Source organism: Phoxinus phoxinus, assembly GCF_949152265.1.
Source record: "Phoxinus phoxinus genome assembly, chromosome: 24".
NCBI lineage: Eukaryota > Metazoa > Chordata > Actinopteri > Cypriniformes > Leuciscidae > Phoxinus > Phoxinus phoxinus.
In genome coordinates, this window is record NC_136899.1 from 25,213,179 (window position 1) to 25,236,275 (window position 23,097).

Below are 23,097 nucleotides of genomic sequence, written 5' to 3' on the forward strand. Positions count from 1 at the left end.
AAAATGTGATTTAGAGGTAAGCAAACCTTCCTCCAACTGTCTTGCCCTGAGGCCGCGTGTGTGTGTGTGTGTGTGTGTGTGTGTGTGTGTGTGTGTGTGTGTGTGTGTGTGTGTGTGTGTGTGTGTGTGTGTGTGTGTGTGTGTGTGTGTGTGTGTGTGTGTGTGTGTGTGTGTGATCAGACTGTCCCATTGAGTATGCATTGTGAGGTGGCATATCTAGGTCACACACACTGGCACATTACTCCTGTGGGAGCTTCTGTCTTGTGTTCATGTCATGGATTGCCTCCGCTTTCTGAGGTCACACAGACAGTATTGTACATGTTGTATAGGGTGATACTATGATCTCACCCAATTAACACATTTATCTTTTTTTTTTTTCTAGAGACACACTAAAACATATACTGTGCACACTCTTTCCCAACACAAAATGCCTGTACTCTTATACTTGACTAGCAGTAGATACACCAATAGATGAAATATTTTGCTCGGTTAAACATTAATATTTAAGTGATAATACTGAACCAAAGTAGATTTTTCCATGTTATGCTTAGGGTTAAAAAGAGCAATTGTAAAATGGAATACGTATTACTATTAGCTGATCATAAACACACACAGATTGCTAATGATGATAAATAGAGAACATTAAACTGTTATCTTTTGCCCCATTTCTTGCAAACACAGGCATGTGTGAAATATGTAAAATATGAAGCAGTTGTCAGGACCGAGTTACAGAGTTGAGACCCCAGATGCGAGAGATGGGTGGGGGTGCCTTATGATATATTAAAATCATCTTCTGTGACTGTTCTGCAACTTTATGCAGTCCAAACTTTGGACCTAATGACCACAGAGTGGCTGACAGTGCCAGTGTGGTTCCATCCATGACATTCAACTTAACGCAAGTTTCCATGTTTGATCACTTTTGCTCTTTGCTAATACAGTTTGAATCGTATATGCTCAATGACATATTAATTATTACAGTATCTGCAAAGCAGCACCCCATTGAATTCCTCTCACCATGTCTTGTTCTTCAGTTTTCCTCTTCAACTATTTCAGCTTGAACATACTGTACACACTTCAATATGCAGCTTGAATTGCTGAATTTGTTGTGTTTGTTTTGTGAGACTTAAGAAGTTTATCATGCATACTAATATGCGGTGTGTGTTCTTTCTTGCATTTATTTAGATACTGAATTGTGATTGATTTTTGTTTTTCTTACATTTATTTAACCACCTTTATTACACTGTTCTCTGGAATACATGATTCTGATCAGTCAGTCGTGGCGTTCTCTAGTCAAATGTTGTTGTTAGACCACAAAACTTGTATATTTGACTATTGTCCCTGTCAACAAATGTCCTATAAAGCTGAATATGTTTATTGTCTCTCTCATTTTGCTGCCTTGCAAGCAATGGTGTTTCCTTCTGGAAATGCAAGTTTAATTCTGTTCTTCTTGTTTTTGGATTGTTTTGTCACCAATATCGCTTCAATTTAATTTGCCTCTTGGGAGCCCTGTTAAATGGTTAAAGTTGCATATATTTATGTGCAAACGCATTTACACATACACAGAGAATGTGCGAAATAACTTTTCGATTGAAATCTCCCTCCGGATTCCAGAAGTAATATCATAAACATATTCATCAAATGCCCTGACAGTTAGGAGGACACTCACTGTAACCCTGTGCACCAAGATTTAAATTTGCGTATTTTGTTTTAATTTAGACCACAGAAATAATGATGCTTGGATGCACAATTTTTTTTCTTACTTCATGAGGAACAACCCAACTGATTCAAAGTGTTCATCAAGCCTAAATCTTGTTTTAAAGTGTGCCGCGGAGTCGCCTCAAGACTGGGATATCTTCATTTGTCGCTAAAAGGCGCCATCGTTGTTGCACCTTCTCCAAAGCTGGGTTTGACAGGGGAATGGCAGGAGGTCAGGGATAATGAGGTCCGCAGGGATCGGCTTAATCGTCGAGCTTTGGCACATAACATCGGCATAAACAACAGAGTTTGTCGTCTGGGCAACGGCGATGGTGTAGCGACTCGGGCATATAATAATGATGTTCCCATTAACATGGGCTAAGCACTAAAGGCTGGGGAAATTTGGAGAGGCACTTGATGCTCCTGCACTTTCCCTCGTTCGTTTTGTCTCTCTCTTCCTAATTAGATATTACCAGCCGCCTTTCATTGCTGGCTGTGATTTCTGCCTCCCTTTGCCCTTGAGTGAACAACCTCGACTTGCCACTAGAACACAAGAGGAACAGGAAGAGTGAACAGATCCAGCTTTCTCTTCTTCTCCACCCTAACAAGAAGATATTAAAATTGCATGCGGCTGACTGGGGCCTTGCCTGAGGAGCAGTACGGCTCTGGCTTTTGCACTGAAGGGCCATTTAAAATGGAAGGTGCACCAGAGAGAAGTGAAGGTCCATGTGCCAAGGTTGTATTTTCTGTAGTGCCTATATTTCGGTACCATTTCCAGAAAGCACATATCTAGTTGAATGTCATGTGTGAAATAGAACCTAATGAGAATTGCCGAAGAAAATAATGGGCATGTAAAAAAAAGATATGTAAAATGTTCAAATGCATTATGTTAATGAAAATATGAACTGGTTGGGGTATCTATTATTTGACTCCCACTGCTGTCCGCCATCCCGTTAAAAAACTATTTTTCTTAAGCTAGTTAACTTTTGTTGCTTCATTCATGTGTGGAGGAGCCATGAAGTAGCGACGCTGGGAGCAGGGAAAACTATTTAGAGCACCTATTAAAGGGATAGTTCGGCCACAAATGAAATTAATCCCATGATTTACTCACCCTCAAGCCGTTCGAGATGCATATGTCAATAATTTTTCAGACGAACACATTTTCAGTTATTTTAGAAAATGTCTTAGATCTTTCAGTGGTTATAATGTCAAGTTATGGGGTCCAACTCCTTCAAGTCCCAAAAATGTGCATGCATCCTTCACAAAAGTAATCCATCCGGCTCCAGGGGGATAAACGAAGGCCTTCTGAGGGTAATCCGTGTGGTTTTGTTGTAAAAATATACATATTTAAAACTTTATAAATTAAAATAACTGGCTTCCGGCAACGGTCGACGCGTGTTCACGGGAGATGGTTGCCGGCGTATGACGTAGGACGTAGCGTAGGAAGCGTCGTGACGTAGAACTCAATATCCTCTTCTCTATATCAAAATCCTCCGAGATTTTCTTTTAAATACACGTTTTTTAAATCGCGGAAATCCTGAGTGGAGTTTTGTTTTGCTCTGCTTTTCTGGCTGCGCTGTCGCGTTCGTTCTACGTCACAACGCCTCCTACGCTACGTCCTACCTCATACGCCGGCAACCATCTCCCGTGAACGTGCGTCGACCGTTGCCGGAAGCCAGTTATTTTAATTTATAAAGTTTTAAATATGTATATTTTTACAACAAAACCACACGGATTACCTTCAGAAGGCTTCGTTTACCCCCCTGGAGCCGGATGGATTACTTTTGTGAAGGATGCATGCACATGTTTGGGACTTGAAGGAGTTGGACCCCATAACTTGACATTATAACCACTGAAAGATCTAAGACATTTTCTAAAATAACTGAAAATGTGTTCGTCTGAAAAATTATTGACATAAGCATCTCGAACGGCTCGAGGGTGAGTAAATCATGGGCTTAATATCATTTTTGGTCGAACTATCCCTTTAAGCATGTTATTAATTAAAATATCGATATTTGGCACCAGCGTATAGATTCTCGCATCGCAGGGAGAAGGACAATCAATATTTTGGTCCACCCCTACTTCTGAACCTTTATGTTTTTCATGTACATTCTATATCTGCTTTTTTTTATGTCTTCTGTCTCTGCACTGCTGTCCCTGCCCCGCATCGCTGCTTGCAGCTATATTTATTATTGTTTTTTTTTATTATTATTATTATTTACTAGTCCCATTGTTCCCCTTTTCTGTGGAAAGTTGTCACTTGGATATGTTATCATAGATATTGTAGTTTGAAGGAATGTCGCTTCACTCTCTCAGATTGATAGTAGTGGTTAATGTCTTCATGGCGGCTCTGTTGTGATTATAGAGAGGCTCATTGTTCTGAACTGACTCCATTTGGTCTGACCCGACTGCACTTTGTCTACTTAACGAAGCTCGTCATCTAATGTAGTAGCTAAAGCAAGTCTTGAAGTGTTTGTGAACTCAACTCTTGTCAGTCTTACCTCTGAGCATTACCTCGTTTCATCCGTTTGTCAATCTTAACGTCTCCAAATTGGCCTTTATAACAAACCAATATCCTGTTGTTCAGAGCATCAGGGTTAAGGTCTACATGTCCGTCTACAACTGTATCATCAGACCTCTCGTCTTTTAGACACAATAATGTCAGTCTCCTGGAGCCATGTAGTGCATTACTGTTCTGTAAATCAATACAACTTGAGGTATTAGAATATGAAGCATCGCACTGACAACCGTGAATGGACAAAGACGTATCAAATATGAAACTAGTTAAATAAAGCTTTGCCAATACTGGTCAAATAATTAGTTTAAAAATGTATTATTTTTAGGGCTGACAAGTTCAAGCTTGAATTGCTCTGTTTTTAGGAAAGCGGTTACTTTTAGGGATGGACCTTCATTCTTACTTTATCTAAAAATGTTGTGAGATTCACGCACGAATTCTTACAAAATCGTCACCGCATAAAATAGTTGAAATTAGAAAATGTGCATATGTTGTCACTTTGTGTATTTTTGATTGTACAGTGTTTAGATTTGTTTAATACTTACTGTTTTTTAATAAATTAATGTAAATAAAATAAATGATTTAAAAAATGTATAATAAAATTTAAAAAAAAAAATTATTTTCTGTTTATTTAATAATAAAAAATAATTTAAATAAAATAAATGATTTAAAATAGATAAATGAATTACCTAAATGTAACATTTTGCTGTTTTTTTATAATCGAAATAAATAACTAAATAATTTAAAATAATTAATCACACTATAAGCGACTTTGAGTTCGAGAAAAGTGCTATACAAATTCAATTTATTATTATTATAAACATGCATTAGCTTGCTGTTTTCTTAAATAAAATACATGCTTTAAAAATAAAATAATCACACTGAAAGAAAGCATTAAAACTCTAAATTGTGTTTGCTGTTTAAGTGTTTTTAAATAAATAATTGTAATAAAATAATTCTAAATAAATGAATTAATCACATTAAATTAATGCATTAAATTGATGGCCCCAATTGTTTTTGGGGTTCATCCATGGGCCACATTATCAGATGCATATTTGCACGTGAAAAGTCACAAACCTTTATCTTTTGATAAACAACAACAAAGCTAATTTCATCACATGACACATTGTTTTGGGAATGCAATGCATAAAATGTTTTGCGTTCGACACGGGCGCCCCATGTCACGCCTCTGTAGTGTAAACAGCCATTGTAATGTATTGCTTTGTGTGGTGAAATGTTAGATTTGACAGCGCTGGTGACAGAGATGAAGGGGGTGATTGAGGAGACGGCATTATTCAGCTGAAGACGTGGGCTGTTGAGTATAATCGCACGGTCCTTCGGGTAAACTAGCGTTTTGTTGAGCATTAAAGCTCGATTGCCTCCTACAGTGACAGCTGCGGTTACTCCTGTACGGCGCCTCGATCGAGTCAAATCTGTGATTCTGTGCGGAACGAGTAATTGGAGTGTATGTGTGTATGCATGTGGTCCTTTGTCTAAGCTTGTGGGAACCAAAATAACCCATAATAAAAATAAAAACATCAATAAATATCTGTCCAAGTCCCATACTCATGATCCCAGTGTAGAAAATAGCTACATGAAGGGGGGAAAAGTGGAACATATATTGTGCAGAATGTAATATATTGCTGTGAGAAACATATTGTTGTAGTTTGTGTGCTATTCTACATGTTATTTTAAGAAAAATGCATACACAACCAATGCTAAAGATTGTCCAGTTGAAAATAAATGCCTTTAATTTTGTGTAAAAAAAAAAAAAACTATTGGTATTTCAATCATATAGTGAGACAAGGAGATACATTTGCATAGTGTGCAGACTATAGTTCAGAAATAGTATGAATGATATGGTAATATGCTCTTCTGAACATGGCAAATGTCGCTTCTCGTGTAAGAAATGCCAGAAGCTTTAGGGGAAGGGTGTAGCAATTATAATTAGTTTCGTTTAAACTGCAGAAGTGTATGGGAGGTCCCTCCCTGATATGAAAACAAATGCGTGTGTGTTGGTGTGTCTGGCCGTGGCTGGTGTGTGTGAGTGTGTGAGGTTGAGTGTGTGTTTTGAAGCCGGCAGGTGTTTAGCTGCTCATTACTCATGGCTGTCAGAGGAGCAGAGGGGAGAGATGCTTAGTGATGGCCCATTAAACTGTACTTTTGTGCTCTGGAAACTAGAGAGCACACTTTATGATGAAGTCAGTGGCAGTGTGTGTGTGTGTGTGTGTGTGTGTGAATGGCATACCAAAAACACTATCTCGGGTTAGAATTTATTTATTTTTTAGATATTGTATGCTAGATAACACTAACTAAAAGGTAGCAGGGTTTTGTTGTATATGTTTTTGGAACATGCTAATACCATGATTTTGGGAAATATACCATGCTAATGTGTTCTGGGTGGTTGCTAGGACATATGTGGTTGTTGGTTGCTAAGGGGTTCTGGTTTGTTGCCAGGGCGTTGCTATGTGGTTGCAGGGTGGTTTCTTTGGCATTGCTGTATGTTTGCTGTTGTGTTCTGGATGGTTGCTAGAAAATGTTGAGATGGTTGATAAGGTGTTCTGGTTGGTTGCCAGGGCGTTGCTGTGTTGTTTTCAAGGTGTTCTGGGTAGTTGGTATATGGGTATATATGTGTTTGCCAAGGTGTTCTGGATTATTGCTTGGACATTTTTAGATGGTTGCTAAGGTTTTCTAAGTGGTTGCTAGGACATTGCTGTGTGGTTGTTAATGTGCTCTGGATGTTTGCTTCAGTATTTTGTAGATAGTTGCTAAAGTGTTGTGGGTTATTGCTATGACATTGCTATGTAGATGATAAGGTGTTATGGGTGGTTGCCAGGGCGTTGCTATGTGTTTGCTGGGTGGTTACTAGGGCATTGCTATGTGGTTGCTGTTGTGTTCTGGATGGTTGCTAAGACATTTTTAGATGGTAGATAAGGTGTTCTGTGTGAATGCTAATGGTTTATGGATAGTTGCTTGGACACTTTTAGATGGTTGCTAAGGTGTTTTGGGTGGTTTCCAGACAATGTTACACTATGTAGATGCTAAGCTGTTCTGAATGGTTGCTAGGGTGTTGTTATGTGGTTGTTAAGGTGTTCCGGATATTTGCCTGGACGTTGCTATGTTTTTGCTAATATGAACTGGGTGTTTGCTAGGACTTTTAGGCTTTTAGATAATTGCTACGGTGGTTGTTAGGGCATTGCTATGTGGATGTGATGGTGTTCTGGGTGGTTACCAAGTCATTGCCATATGGTTGCTAAGGTGTTTAGGTGGTTGCCAGGGCATTACTATGTGGTCGGTAATGTATTCTAGGTGGTTGGTAGGACATTTATAGATGGTTGCTAAGTTGTTCTGGGTGATTGCCAGGATTTTAGTATGTGGTTGCTAAGGTGTTTTGGGTGGTTGCTAGGAGATTGCTATGTGGGTTGCCAGGTCATTGCTTAGTTGCTAAGGTGTTCTGGGTGGTTGTTAGGACTTTGTAACTTTGTAAAATTGTGTTAGATCTGTCCCTGTATCTTTGAAACATCGAATCCTCTGTATCACTGACACAAAACCATGTGCAATTGGATGGTGTGAGTAAGCGGTAAACTGACCCCGAGGGCCGGAGCAAACAGCTTTAAAACTTCTCGACAAATAGACTGTTCACCTACTGCCGAGTCCAGATCCAGCTCCATCAGACCGCAGTTATTACTGGTGACATTGACTCTGACCCGCTGAAGCTCTGCCAGCCGCTGAGCAACACACAGCCCGGCCAAAACCAATAGCACTGATTCAAGCTCGTTCAGCTGAAGAACAAAAGGACAAAGAACATTGTCTCCATGTATGGCTGTCTATTGTGCCGTCTCTGATTCGTTTACCACTTAATTATGTCGGAGGCATTCAGCTTGTTCTGTTTCTGTGTTGTGTAGACAGGGAAATACTGTTGAAGCTATTAGGCATTGTTCAGATCATTTGCCCTGGCCGAGTTGTGTCAAGGCCGGACCTGTTTGTAAAAGCTACAGATGGCCATGCATGGCAAAAACGCTTTCTGATTTCGCAGGCTCGTCATGATGTCATTTAGGAGTGTTTCATAATTGGGTCCTTTTAGTGGTCTCAGAATTTTAGCAGGACTTTAAAAATATGGAAACCCAACAACCAAACCCGACTCTAAAGCAAACCAAACCAAGACCGTCTCAGAGCTGCACGATTAATCGTTAAAAATATCGTGATCTCGATTCAAACACCCACTCGATCTCATTCCAACCACACCGTATTGTTATTTCTGTGTTACACATATTCATATTATCACAGAAGTACTGGAATAAAAGTTCTTAGTTTGGATATAATCACTGATTAAAATTGTGTAAATCACCTTTTGAAAGTAGCATAACGCTTCAAATAACGATTGTATCAATATCATCATTATGCCACCAGGTGGCGACAAGTGACTTAGAAAATGTATTTGTCATTGAATCATTCATTCAATAGATTCGTTCAAAGATGTATTCATTCATCCAGTAATGAAGCCAATGAATCATTTATGAGTGAGTCATTGAATCTTTCACTGAAACTGTTCAGATTAATGAAACATTTTAAATAGACTGCAGCTATTAACATTTTATCAGAATCTCTTGTAAATTGCATTATTTTGTTTAGTTGTCTGTTCAGAATCATAGAAGAATCATGATCTCGGTTTGAAACGAAAAGAAATTGTGATTCTAAATTTGTCCAGATTCGTGCAGCTCAAGTAGGTGATCTGAATATGATTCATTTGATTATTTATATATTTTTATAATACTTATTCATATTTGTAGGTTTTTTAGTAATTTTATGTGCTTTTGTCATTTTTTTTATTAGCCCATATCATCAAAATTGTTGCTGTTTTTACTTTTTTTAATAAAAAAAATTAAATAAAAAAATCACTATTAGAAGACATTAAAATGTACAATATTTATCTTCTGGGAAAACCAACCAAAAATATTTACATCTTGTCTTGTACATATCCAAATTTTCCATTTTCAATTCATAATATAATTATTAAATTATCATATCTAAATTTGAGAATGTCGCTCCCCCTAGTATCGCCTGTCACCGACTAGCAAATATTGCACAGTTCTTGGGGGTTTTAATACGAGATTCTTGTAAAGATGATTGATTGTGAAAACAAACACTCAATGTGAGGTCTCGGGATCATGCCAGAGTGCATTAGATTTTATGTTTAGCAAAATGAAAGATGTGAACTGGGAGAGAAGGTCCGATCCCTCAGTCCACAGAAGAACTGTCTGTGCATCAACATGTTGTTCACTAGAGTCTCTGTAGTTTCAGTCTCCATTTGTTAATGACAATTACGCTTAAAGCCTCAGGCATTGTAGAGATGAATAAAATACGTGGGAACTCCCCAGGGATGGTCTGGAAGTACAGCCGTGGTCCATTTCATCTGCAAATAGACGTTGACTCCCACAGGAGTTTTACTGTAATGTAAGAGAATTTGCATTTAGTTTAGTCCACAATGCTTTGAAGGAGCCATCCCGTCGCTTTTGACCGTACCTGTGTGTGTAAGAAGTATAGTCTCATCGATTAGCCTCCGAAATCCTCTCGCCATATCTCTCCACGTGTGATTTTAAGAGAGGGATGGGCTGCGGAGAAAGACACGGTGAAAAGGAAGATTATTTAAGGAGAGTTAATGAAAAAGTCCTTGAGATGTACGGTGGGCTGTCAGCGAGAGCCGTGATAGATTGAGCCTCGCTGTTATTAGCATGCGTGCGGCAGACTTTTACGCCTAGACCCGGGCCATTTGTTGATTAATTAATCAGGTAATGTACAGTATCGGAGGGAGAAAAGTGGAAAGTTTGGCCTTTCGACGCTTATGTAACCAAAAGAGAATATCTCCCACAATCCCGTGTCGGATCCAGGAGTCGTTTGAGAAAAGTGCCTGTGTAAAGTAGAACAATAAACATATTTGGGGAAAAGGGTTTCCCATTTCATGAATAAATTCAATCCAGAGGCCCGAAATGAACCCCGTCTGAGGTAATTCTGTTGAGTTTAGTGTGTTCTCGGGGTCTCCAGTGAACCTTGGCAAGAGAGTTAAGAATATAAACATGGGGTTACGGTGTAGAAATCAGATTGATGGCATGTGCCTTCACGCTTTCACTCACTGACTACTGAAGAGAGTTTTTGTTTGGTAATCATATTTTCATAATCGATGTGCATGCAGCATTTCAATGGAGGCGTCACGATATAGCAACTTAGTCAATGACAATGATTACTTTCATTGAATGGAAATGTACTTTTATTGGAAGCACTTATTCATATTGTCGCCCCACACATTTGTACACTCTGTTATTGGACACAATTTGATTATCGCCCTCGGTAAATTATATTTAAGGCGAGACACGGCAGGCAAAAACATCGTTTCTTTTTCACTGGTCAATTTTGAGATGTTGGGCTATTTGTCTTCAATAACATGTCTTCTTTCAGACTTGTGGTGAAAAAAAGTCCAAAATACACATTTAGGTCTTTATTTTACTACACTTTGTCTGTTTGCGTCTGTAGATTTCCCCCGAAATTCAACAAAAGTTGGCGTAATAAATCAACATCTCTCTCTGCTTCCTTTAATCTCACACACGTCTGGAAAGCTCTCTCTCTTCTGTACAATGCTGTTGGATCCAAATATGGTCATTTCCTTTTAATCAGCAAACAATCGTGAAAGTACAATGGGCATTTAACCCTAAAAGTGAAATCTCATTGGCTGATGTCAATGTCTGACACCGTGATTGGTTCAGATGCATCACGTGACGCACTCTGACATTTAGATGAGTGTTTCTGACTGTTTTTCTGCTCAGTTAAAGACCATAAATGCTGTGTTTATAAGTTTTGATGTGATTTAGGTGGTTTGTTTTGTTGTTGCTAATGATTTGATGAGATATTGTGTCTGTAAATAGTTGTTTCCACTAAAAAAGTATGATTTTTTACATTACAAATCTTTAAATGCCTTTTTCTCAAAATGAGTTTTTTGTCATTCTCCAGTATAAACATCTCAGCCGATGTACAGCAAACTCTCCAGTTACACACTTAGCAGTATTCTGAAGATGTGTTCAGAGGAATTTGTTAATAAATCATTCCTGGCCTGATTTATGTTACATTTTAATAAAAACAATATGTTGAAAATCGATTTTGTAAGGCTATGGACAGTAAATTTAGATTTCCTAGGTCATGAAAGCATATATCCTGAAATCCCTCTGAACATCTTTCTTCATCTTGTGTGTAATCAAAATGAAAAAATAATTTTGCACCTGGCTTTATCATATGTTCAGATCTATCTCCTGAAAATTTATGAATAATTGTGCATATTTAATGAGAGAATGCATAATTTGCATAATTAAACATACAAATTTCAAAAACTTGTAATACATTTGTTTTATGCACTTGTGTAAGTAATCAACTGAGGAAGTTTCATGGTGATATCTATTATTTTAAAAGTGTACCCTATTCACCTGTAGTGTCTGGCCTTGCCGTATAAGACCCACACACAAAACTCTCCAAGAATGATTGTGATGTTGGAAGCGTGTGTTGCGAGTCTTGCTTTGACTGGAAGACTGACCACAATCTGTACTTCCTCACGCCTTCCCTCGAGCCAGAGCTACTAGTGTGCAGGAAGTGACATCACTGAGAAGCACAGTATTTTGAGACGTTGTCCTCATGCCTCGGAGCATTTCTGGATCCCAAAGGGCAAGTGTTGATAACCACACGGCGTCGCTCCATTGACTGAGAAGCCGGTCTATACCACATCCCGTCCAAAGCCAGGACAAGTGTAGCCATTTAAGATTTCAATCAGGAAGGGACAAAGGTTGAGGAAGTTAGTCGGATAATGTCTTTGGGGAATGAGAACACACACGTGTATGTTTATATGTTTCCTGTTAATGCTAACCAGGGTAATAGTTCATGTTCTCAGTCTCCTTAAAGGAATATGCAAAACTCAATAAAAGGAACTGACACACAACTGGTCACAATTGCCTTTTTTACGGCAAAATCATATTCATGTTTGTTGATCTTTGTACATGTGAATACGTCATGTTTATTAATATAAATCTGCCGAGTTTGGAAGTGACTGAGTAAGACTCTGAGTTTCATACATCACATTATTGACTATGGACCGTCTTTACTCACAAAATTGTGTTGAGGTTTCACTAATGTGAACGCATCTTAATGTGGATTACCAAAGAAAAATAATACAAATTTAACTCGCCCTTCAGTTTAATTAAAGAAAAAAATAAGTTGTAATGCTTGTGGTATTTTCTTGTTATGGCCAATTGGATGTCATTTCAGACGGAAAATGTTAGTAAGCAGTTTTTCACTTTAAAATCATGTAAAATGTTTATGTCTTGTGGCTATTTTGCATTATCTTATATTGCAAACTAATGTTGTCAAATCGTATATATATATAATACAAAATACTTGAAATAAATAAACTTTTTGATGATATTCAAAGTGTATATATATATATATACTTAGAATATCATAAAAAAGATATATGTTTTTAATTAAATCTTTAATAATATATGTAATATATATGTATATATATATATATATATATATATATATATATATATATATATATATATATATATATATATATATATATATAAACAATATATATATGTATACAGGTGCTGGTCATATAATTAGAATATCATCAAAAAGTTTATTTCAGTAATTCAACTTAAAAGGTGAAACTAATATAGTATATAGACTCATTACATGCAAAGTGAGATATTTCAAGCCTTTATTTGTTATAGTTTTGATGATTATGGCTTACAGCTTATGAAACCCACAAAATCAAAATCCCAGAAAATTAGAATATTTCATGAAATCAACTCTTGAGAGCTGTACATGCTCATACTTTTCAGTCGGCCAGCATTTCTAAAAATCCTTTTTTTTGTATTTGTCTTAAGTAATATTCTATTTTTCTGAGATACTGAATTTGGGATTGTCATTAGTTGTCAGTTATAATCATCAAAATGAAATAAACATTTGAAATATGTCTGTGTGTAATGAATGAATATAATATACAAGTTTCACTTTTTGAATGGAATTACTGAATTAAATCCACTTTTTCATGATATTCTAATTATATGACAAGCACCTGTGTGTGTATGTGTATATATATATCTTTTTTTTCTTCTTCTTTTCTGTCTATATATATATATATAACAGTAGGGTTATTTAAGACACCTGGTCCTCTTCTTTTGTTTTGTTTTTAGATGAGATAATACTGTTTATATTGCAGACTTATTGTGCACAATGAAGGGATGTGTTGAATCTAAAGTTGTCATACTCGGCCGTTCCTCGTTTTGATATGTCAAGTGTTCTGACAGTTTAATTTCCTCCAGGTATTCCTGTGCTCTTATTGAAACGAGGAACAAAGAAAGCAAGCTTTACTCCTTTAACCGTCTTAAACACAAACAATCTAGAAGTCCGTCTCAATTCATCCCACACTCTGTCTCTGCCGCCACAGGTTTGGCAAAAACCGCAAAGACGAGCGGCAAGGAGACAAGATGGAGCGGAAGGGGTCGAGCAAGAGCAAGATGGAGGACGCTCAGGCCACCGAAGAGGAGATGCAGAGAATGAGACTAGAACAGGAGAGGTGAGCGTCCCCGTAAAAAGCCTCTCAATTAAACCTAACCACCGCCGCACGGAGAATTAGCAAACGGGCTAATTAAGTAAATGGCGTCCAGGGAGGTAAAAGTTCTGGGAAAGCTCTTACATGTCATTGGTGTAAACGGTCAAGAGCTTTTATAACGGTGCATTAAAATGATCACGTATGGATTGTTTGTTTCTTTTGTGCTCCTGAACGGAGGAACCAGCCCGATAATGGAGGATCTTTGGGGCCGTGGGCTAAATGGAGGCCCTTAGAGAGCCGACTGGATGAAAGGGGTGTTGTTATTTTTGTTACAGCGCGAGACGCATTTCAGTCATTTAACTTCCCTGCCTCTCCAATCATTATAGACGTGGTTACTAGGCAGATGTTCTTTTCTCTCTCTCTCACAAAGATGAGTAAAAGCAGAGCAGTCATTTTAATTAGAAAGTATATAATATAATATAATAGTGTTTTATATTATTATATGATTATATAATATTTTATTATTTTATACAGTAGAGATGTCCATTGGGGATATTTTATCATAATATGAGGAAAATATATATATTTTTAAATATGAGGGAAGAACAAAACACTAAACTTGGTTAAGGTATTTGTCTTCCAAAATTTAAATTAGAAATATAATATAATGAAGGTAAAATAATAATTGTGTTTTATATTATTATATAATGTGTGATTATTGTATATATATATACAGTAGAGATGACCATAGTTTCAAAATATGAGGAAATTATTTTAGATTTTGTTTATTATTATTTAAAAAAAATGAGGGAAGACCAAAACTAAACGCTAAACTTGGTTAGGGTATTTATGTTCCCAAATTATTTGGCAAAATATATGCAAATTGTTAAAAAAGTAATTCATACTTTTATTTTAAAAAAAATCAAATATTTAAAAAAACTTTTATTTAAATTAAAATAAATAAATCACAGTTTCAACAAAAATATGTATATATATATATATATATATATATATATATATATATATATATATATATATATGTGTGTGTGTGTGTATAATAACTGTTTTCAACATTAATAATAATCATAAATGAGCATCAGATCATCATATTATACTGATTTCTGGAGGATCATGTGACACTGAAGACTGGAGTAATGATGCTGAAAGTTCAGCTTTGATCACAGGAATAAATTACACTTTAAAATATATTACAAAACAGTTATTATTAAATCGTTATAATATTTTCATAATATTGTATTTCTGATAGTTCACATGTACATATATTCATGTGTATTTGTAGAAATTGTCTTTAAAATGATGTGTTTGGATCGGCCTTCACATTATACAGCCATAAAACAAATGAACTGTGTTGTCAAGCCTCTGTCGGTGACGCCGCATAATTGAATCATAACAATAGGCTCAATCCCATGTTTAGCGACGACAATAAGCCGCCGTCCACTCACAGGAACATCTGAACCCTGTTTCTGAGCGCGTCTCTGGGAACCGGGCTTTGGCGTCGGGCCCAGCACACTGCCAGCTCTGCCCCACACACAGCAGGCTTCCCGGCCCTATCTCCCGCGTCGGCCACCTGGAGCCCTCAGAGAACCCGGGAAGCCGGCAGGACTGTCGGGAGAGAAGTGTTGGCCGGCTGCGCTACATTCGCTGACCCCTGCTCTTATTTACACTCATTTGTCTGGATTTGTTTTCCACATTTCCCACATTGCCCTTTTCAGTATTGTTTAGTTACTTTGCTCTGCTCTGTTTTTTTTTTTTTTTTTTTTTTTAAGCTCTCTGTTATCTTTCTTTTTTCCCTTTTCTCACCTCTGCCATTTTCCATGAGTTGATGGCAGGGAATCCTGAAGGGGAACGGGTCTGTTATTATAATAATCTGCCCGGCCGGCACATGGGATGCCATATTCAGAGTCTCTCACCAGCGAAACTGACAGCTAGGAAAATCAATTACCTTATTTTTAGAGGTGTTATTACACGCGTGCTACAGGTTAGTGTGAGTGTGAGTGTGAGTGTGAGTGTGAGTGTGTGTGTGTGTGTGTGTGTGTGTGTGTGTGTGTGTGTGTGTGTGTGTGTGTGTGTGTGTGTGTGTGTGTGTGTGTGAGTGAGTGAGTGAGTGAGTGTGTGTGTGTGTGTGTGTGTGTGTGTGTGTGTGAGTAAATCTCTTTACTCCCTACCATCTACAAAGTTCTCATGAAGTGCATTCTGAATCGCATCCTACCATGGCTCTGCGAAATGAACATACTGTCGGAAAAACAAAAAGCCTATATTAATCGTCAAGGCATGAACGAGCACGTTTTCTGCCTGAAAACAGCAATCGATGATTTTAAGCATGAATCCACCAAGTTTTATACAGTCTTTTTAGACTTCCGTGATGCATTCGGCTCATTGCCGCATGGCGTTATGATTAAAGCCTTAGAGGAAATTAACCTACCCAAACCTTATATCAACATGATTAAGGATATCTACAGAAACTCCTTTATCCAGGTGATCTGTGGAGACCAACTTACTAGCCCAATCCAACTAAGAACTGGCATCAAGACAGGCTGCCCATGGAGCGCAGTCAACTTTATTCTAGCCCTGAACCAGTGGCTCAAGTGGCTGTGCCTCTGCTCCCCCTCGCACATCAGATCGCCAAACCCTGTCCAGGCCTATGCAGATGATGTCCAGGTGTCATCCAGGGATGAGAAAGTGATTAAAACCATGCTCTCCCATACTGATAAATTCATGCGATGGTCTGGGCTAGAGGTGAAAAACACCAAGTGTGCTGTGTTTTATGAGAGACGCAGTGGAGGCAACAGGTGGTATCAAGCCAAAAAAGACAAGCCACCCTCCTTTTCCATCATGGGCAATGAAATTAAAGTGTATGCGCGCCATGAAACTTATTGCTACCTTGGACACCGGTTCAATATCGCGGGCGAATGGGAAGAGCAAATACACGAACTTAGCAGTGAATACTGCACAAGGCTGGACATGGTGGACTCATCCCCCCTCCCTGTCATAATGAAACTACAGGCCATAAGAGAGATTGCGCTTTCTAAAATACAGCATCTCTTTGCAAACATACATATTCCTAAATGCATCTTAAATGAGCTGAACAATAAGACTGTAGGCCTGGCAAGACGCTGGATAGGACTAAATACACACTCAACAAGAGATGTCCTGTTCCACAGGTCCAGAGAGGGAGGGCTGGGCGTCCCTCATATAGAGTGGGTGTATGTCGCCGCTAGAATAAGCAACCTGTTGAGGATGTTAAATAATGATGACGCAGCCGTACGTGAGCTTGCCCGAGCCTCACTACTACTACATCTGGGGAAACGCAAGGTCCCTCTTTCTACATCAGATGATGCCAGCTTCCTCGGGTTCAGAAGAAAACCCAATGGAAAATTGGACACCAACACACCAGGCTTTGGCGTGCGCTCGGACTGGCTGGACCTGAATGACCTCTGCAACCGCGCTAATATCCAACTGCGCTGGAGGAACACAGCAGGACAGTCGGCGGAAGCCAACAAGAACATTGTCACAGATTCAACCATCACGGCAGAAGCAATCATCACAACTGGCGACAACATCCAACTCCTTGACACTCAAAACATCAGAAGGACAATAATCGACCACTTCCACTTGCGTATGATACAGCACTGGACAGGCCTACGCCTACAAGGACAACTGGCCTGCCTGCCCTGTGCCGACCATAACGCATCACACACAGTTCTGAAGAACACAGCCCTACAAGACGACATCCACAGATTCACAATTAAAGCTCGTCTTCAGGTACTACCAACGAAGTCCAACTTAGCAACATGGTTTCCATCTGCACACGAGCCGTTCTGCCTGCAACATCACAGCCGGCAAAGAGAGACGATCGCGCACATCCTTAACGGCTGCTCTGCCTACAAAGGACTGTACATCGCGCGCCACGACCGTATTGTTGCACTCTCAGTGAAGGAGCTCAGAGACAATGCCAACCTTACCACAATCCATTTTAACGAAAAAATCAAGACAGACTGGTTCTCCCTCCCACACGAACAGTGCGCTACATTGGAAATTGCCATAAATCACTTACCAAATACACCGGACATAGTTGTAATTAATGAACACACCAAAGCCGTTACGATAATAGAAATTGGTTGCTCTTTTGATGCTTACATGGACACCTGCTATGCTTCAAAACTGTTGAAATATCAACCATGGTATAATGTTTTCAATAACTTTGGCTACTCCTGTAAAGTTATTGCCCTCATTTTTGGTAGTTTAGGCCATGTGCATAAGTTGTGTGTAAGAGGCCTGCAGATTTGCGGACTACATAAGAACAAAGCCAAAAAACTGACCAGATATTGTTCGGTATCAGCAGTGATTGGCAGCCTCTATATATGGAGGCGTAGGTGCCACCTTTACCCTTAATGTGCATAATGGACTGAGATATCGGCTGCTGTTGTACATCTTTCTGCCAAATTTGGATTATGCCATGATATATGTTTATCTTTTAATCCAAATAAAGAAATTAAATGTGTGTGAGTGCGTGAGTGCGTGAGTGAGTGTGTGTGTGTGTGCGTGTGAGTGTGTGTGTTTGTGTGTGAGTGCGTGCGTGTGTGTGTGTGCGTGCGTGCGTGCGTGCGTGTGTGTGTGCGTGCGTGCATGTGCGTGTGCGTGTGTGTGCGCGTGCGTGCGTGTGCGTGCGTGTGCGTGCGTGTGTGTGTGTGTGTGCGTGTGCGTGCGTGTGCGTGTGTGTGTGTGCGTGTGCGTGTGTGTGAGTGCGAGTGCGAGTGCGAGTGTGTGTGTGTGCGTGTGCGTGTGCGTGTGCGTGAGTGCGAGTGTGTGTGTGTGCCATACGTGTACGAGCAGGGGCTTTGATTGATTATACGAGGCACAGGGACAAGGCCATTTCTACACACTTATGAAATTATAGATCAGGTGATAGGTGGCGCTGATGGCTATTGGAGGTGATGTTTCCAGCAGCGCTAAAACAAGCCACGGGGATCCGGGAAGAAGAGGACGCCAGAGCCAGCCGTCCCCTGACACGGCCGATCGTTAATTCCTCCTGACGTTTTGACAGGGGCTTTTAGTGATCCAGAAGGAGAAGGCAGCGCAAAGGTTGGCTAGATTAATTTTCATAACGCGCCACCATTAGCCTATCTATTTCTGGCGGGAGGGCACAGCCTGCTTTTTAGCACACCTGACCCTCAAGGATGTTTATGAGATTCATCTACGACTCGGAAGCGCATATGCTGGCGTATTGTTGGATGACTTTATTCTCACAGAATCATCTTCAGCTGTTAGTGTTAGGCTGATGGTCACAGTGATGTTAAAGGAAGAGTTCATCCAAATGTGTAATTCTATCATTTTCTCCCTTATATCATTACAAATGTTAATGAAGAATTTTTTTGTGCCACAAACACGTTTATTTTATCACTGTATAAATGTATATACAGTATATAAATGCAAATATTTCTTAAATATATACATGAATTTGTGTGTATTTATACATAATAATTATACACAGTACACACAAATATATTATGCAAACACAAACTTTTATTTTAGATGCGATTAATCGCTATTAATCTTTTGACAGCCCTAATATATATATATACAGATATTTATACCCATATTATACAGATATTTATACCCATATTATATAGATATGTATACCTATAATACATATATGTATATATATGGATTATATTAAACTGATATCATTCGGCAGTAATGCTATTAAAATGACGAATGTCAAATTGATTAATCATGAGTTCAAATTGAGTTAATACAATGAAGAATGGTTTAATAAACAGATATTTAAAATAGTGTGTTATCTTCACACATTAGTTATCGAAGTTGATTTGACCAAAGATAAAAAATTGTGATAACTAATCATGAAAATATATTTTTTACAGTTTTTATTTTTTATTTTTACAAAAATGTAGGTAGAGGCACGTTTCTCCATTGAGTCTATATATTGGCTATATGTTAAGAATTCATATTTTGGAAAATTTTCATTTTTGTGTTTAACTAATTGTGTACAGTATGTACAGTGGCCTCAAAAGCATTTGCACTCTCAAATGTTTGAATGCCATTGCACTAGATAACAAAATATCAAACCAAGTAAATTCATTTGAATGACATGTACACTTTTCAAGGACAAAAATAGGTTTAAAATGATATAATACTCTCAAAATGAAGACAAAAGTGTTCGGACACTTTATGGTGGGCAAACATTAGTGTAGGGTCGCTACTCGTCTAGGGCACATCTGTGAACCCGGGACCAGAAGACCTCGAGATGAATTGCAATGCAGTTTTTACGAAGGCGACTGTATCGCATATATAGGAATAATATGAGATTAAAATATGCAAAACTGCTCAGAAGCAGCGCTGGTGCTCGCAGACGTGATTTGGAGTTAAGTTGATGAAGTGTTGCCATCAGTGGCATTTGTTTTTGTCACAATGGAGTAAATTGTAAGCAGCTGCAGCGTAGCATCTATCCTCCGCTAGTCTCCCGCTCCTCATCGAGGGCCTGGAGCTCCAGTCTGCGGGAACACGGCGGCCATTACGGGTCTTGTTTATGCCGGTTGCAGTCCTGTCCACCATATGGAAGTTGACTGAGCAGACCACCATGGCAGGACGCCATTTACAACATGTGTGTGTGTAGGCAACATAACCGGCTAAAGATATACCAGTGGCTTTCATCCTCCTCTGTGTATTTACATCTGGCTGGTTGTACACACAGCAAAGACGGCCAGAGCAAACATTATGAGAACTACTTCTCCTCCAGCGTGTGGTATCATGGCTATTAGCTTATCTTGTTGTCTCCATTAGTGTTGATCAGAGACTAGCACAGCTCTGGTTCTGCTCAGCTCTCCAGCAAAGCTTCCTCTGGAGTGTGTTGGGTTCCTGATACTGTTTAATGCTGAGAGACACAGCGGTTATAATCAACAGCGGCTATCTCGACTAGCTTCCTCTGTTCTTCAACCGGATGCACGAACTTTGAGGGTTCACTGGTTGTGGGGATTGAAAATGGCGTTTGAAACGCACTTTCCCAGCCTAAAGACGCACTATAACAGTGTTGCACAACCTTTTTGTGCCATGTACCCCGAATACCTCAAGTCTTCATTAGCAAATCCTTGATTTTGTGTTCATTTTTCCCATATTCTACTGACACCATTCGGCAGCAATGCTATTAAAATGGACAAATCAAGATTTTTTTTATTTTTGTTTTATGTGCTATAACACTTAATATATATTATGAAGGATACTGAAGTAATGCCAGCAGTGTTCATTTAGTATTTTTATATATAGTATTTATAAATATTTTGAATAAGCTTATTTATTTTCACTTTTCATTTAAATTTAAGTTTTTGTAATTTTGTCATGTGATTGTGTCTACCCCCCCCCCCCCCCCCCCCCATTATTATACGCACACAATGTGTAATAGTTTTAGTTAACAATAGCAAAAGTGGTTATGAGCACTGATGTAGAAATGCACCTTTTTAGTAATGTGTTTATAAGTATACAGATCATAAAATGTATTATTCATACAAATCATATTACAAATAATGAATACATATTTTTTTATTTAATCATTATTTACTAAATATAATATAATAATATAATGTAATAAATTGTAAAAAAAAAAAATCAAATCTTTCCTTATTTTTCCATTCTGGATCACTTTACATTTGTGTCCATATGCTTGCCTTATTCATTCATTCATTTCATTTATTTATTCATTCATTCAACTTGATTTATTAATTGATTTTCCATCACGGATTGTGCAACTCTTTCTCCATTAACTCTGCCTGGGATTGCCTTTTGCGTTCCATATATTTTCCAACATTTAATTTTTTGACGCATTAATGCGTGTTGCTGGTAATCACAGCTGATCTTTCCCCTTGCATTGAGGCGGTAATTTTGTTACAAAATAATTAGTATTGTCGTCCTGCTTTGTCAACGAGCTCATTATGTCGCGGAGCCTTTTGTACCAGTTCACCGCTTGACTGGACCAATTACCTTCAGAGATCACAGGACTGATCGTGGATATTCATAATCACATCTATATTCCTCTATGCTTGTGGAAGGACGGCGAGGACCGCACGACGATTGCTCCGCCGAAACTCGTTTAGTTCATTTGTTTCGGTATCTCGAATGCCGAGAAGGGATGTTAAAATACACACTCAACAACATTGGCACGCTATCTTATTTACACTTAAAAACTACCAGCGGAAGAGTGAGATCTGCCTCGCGGCCAGCGATGTGAACGCCTCGTTCTCTCTCTAAACTGAATTAAACATTGTTAGACATATGGAGGGAGTGCGTTGGCTGTGTGTGTCTGGAATGTGGCGTGTCGTAAGATAAACAGTGTGATTTATTCAGCGAGGAGAGGAAGGACTGCGGGCGGACCGGAGTGTGATCTCTCTCGCTCGAGAACTCACTTCAAAACATTCCTGTTCACTTCCAAACTTCTCCTCCTCTTCAGACGCGCTCAGCAGAACCTCCTAAACTCTTCAGAGAGTTCATAAATCTCTCATCCCTTATCGTGTGTGTGTATCAGGCCGTGATCAATGACTCATTCCCTCCCCAAAACGAACACTTTGACCCCGCGGGATGAAGCAATGCTGCAGTGTTGCGTCGGGGAAGCGTTTGGGCTCATCTCGACTCAGATATCCTGTAAATAAAACATTCGGCATGGCATTACGGTACGGATGGATTGGATTTAATGAGGTGTTTTTGAATCGTACCAACCTGAGCCGTGTAGACGTGGAAGCAAAGGTGGCGAGAGCTACAGAGCAGGAGTTTTGTTTCTCTAAGTTCGCTTGTTACCTAGAAACAACCCTAGATGTGCCATGACGACCCATATGTTGCTATAATGGCCTCACACACACACACACACACACACACACACACACACACACACACTGACGCTCTGGACAGATGTGAGCTAATCACAACATCAAGCTCTTAATTAGAGTTTGACACACACACACACACACACACACACACACCGAGTAGCAATCTACACTAATTAGCTTCGAGCTCAGAAAGCCACAAAGAGGGATTTGCGCTCCTTCTCTGTTGTTTTATCACGGATCACATGGGAGTTGTTTTCATCCCTCTTGCTAATATTTTGATAGTGTTTTCTCTCTTTTAATAATTCCAGTATCAGTCCCGCATGTGCCGTGTCATGTGACTGCGTGTCTCAGTAAGGTCTCAGTGAACGGTGCATCAGGAAGATCTGTGCTTCAGTGGTCATGTGATCTGTGCTTCAGTGGTCATGTGATCTGTGCTTCAG

General features: G+C 39.0%; 1 protein-coding gene across 1 annotated transcript in view; it reads left to right on the plus strand.

Annotated features, from left to right (window-relative positions):
• Nucleotides 1-23,097, plus strand: part of LOC306992726 (partitioning defective 3 homolog) — a 128,624-nt gene that overhangs the window by 16,182 nt on the left and 89,345 nt on the right. Inside the window, exon 3 of the mRNA XM_079601882.1 lies at nt 13,701-13,829. Coding sequence (XP_079458008.1) covers nt 13,701-13,829 — 129 coding nt within the window. The remainder of the gene's footprint in view (nt 1-13,700; nt 13,830-23,097) is intronic.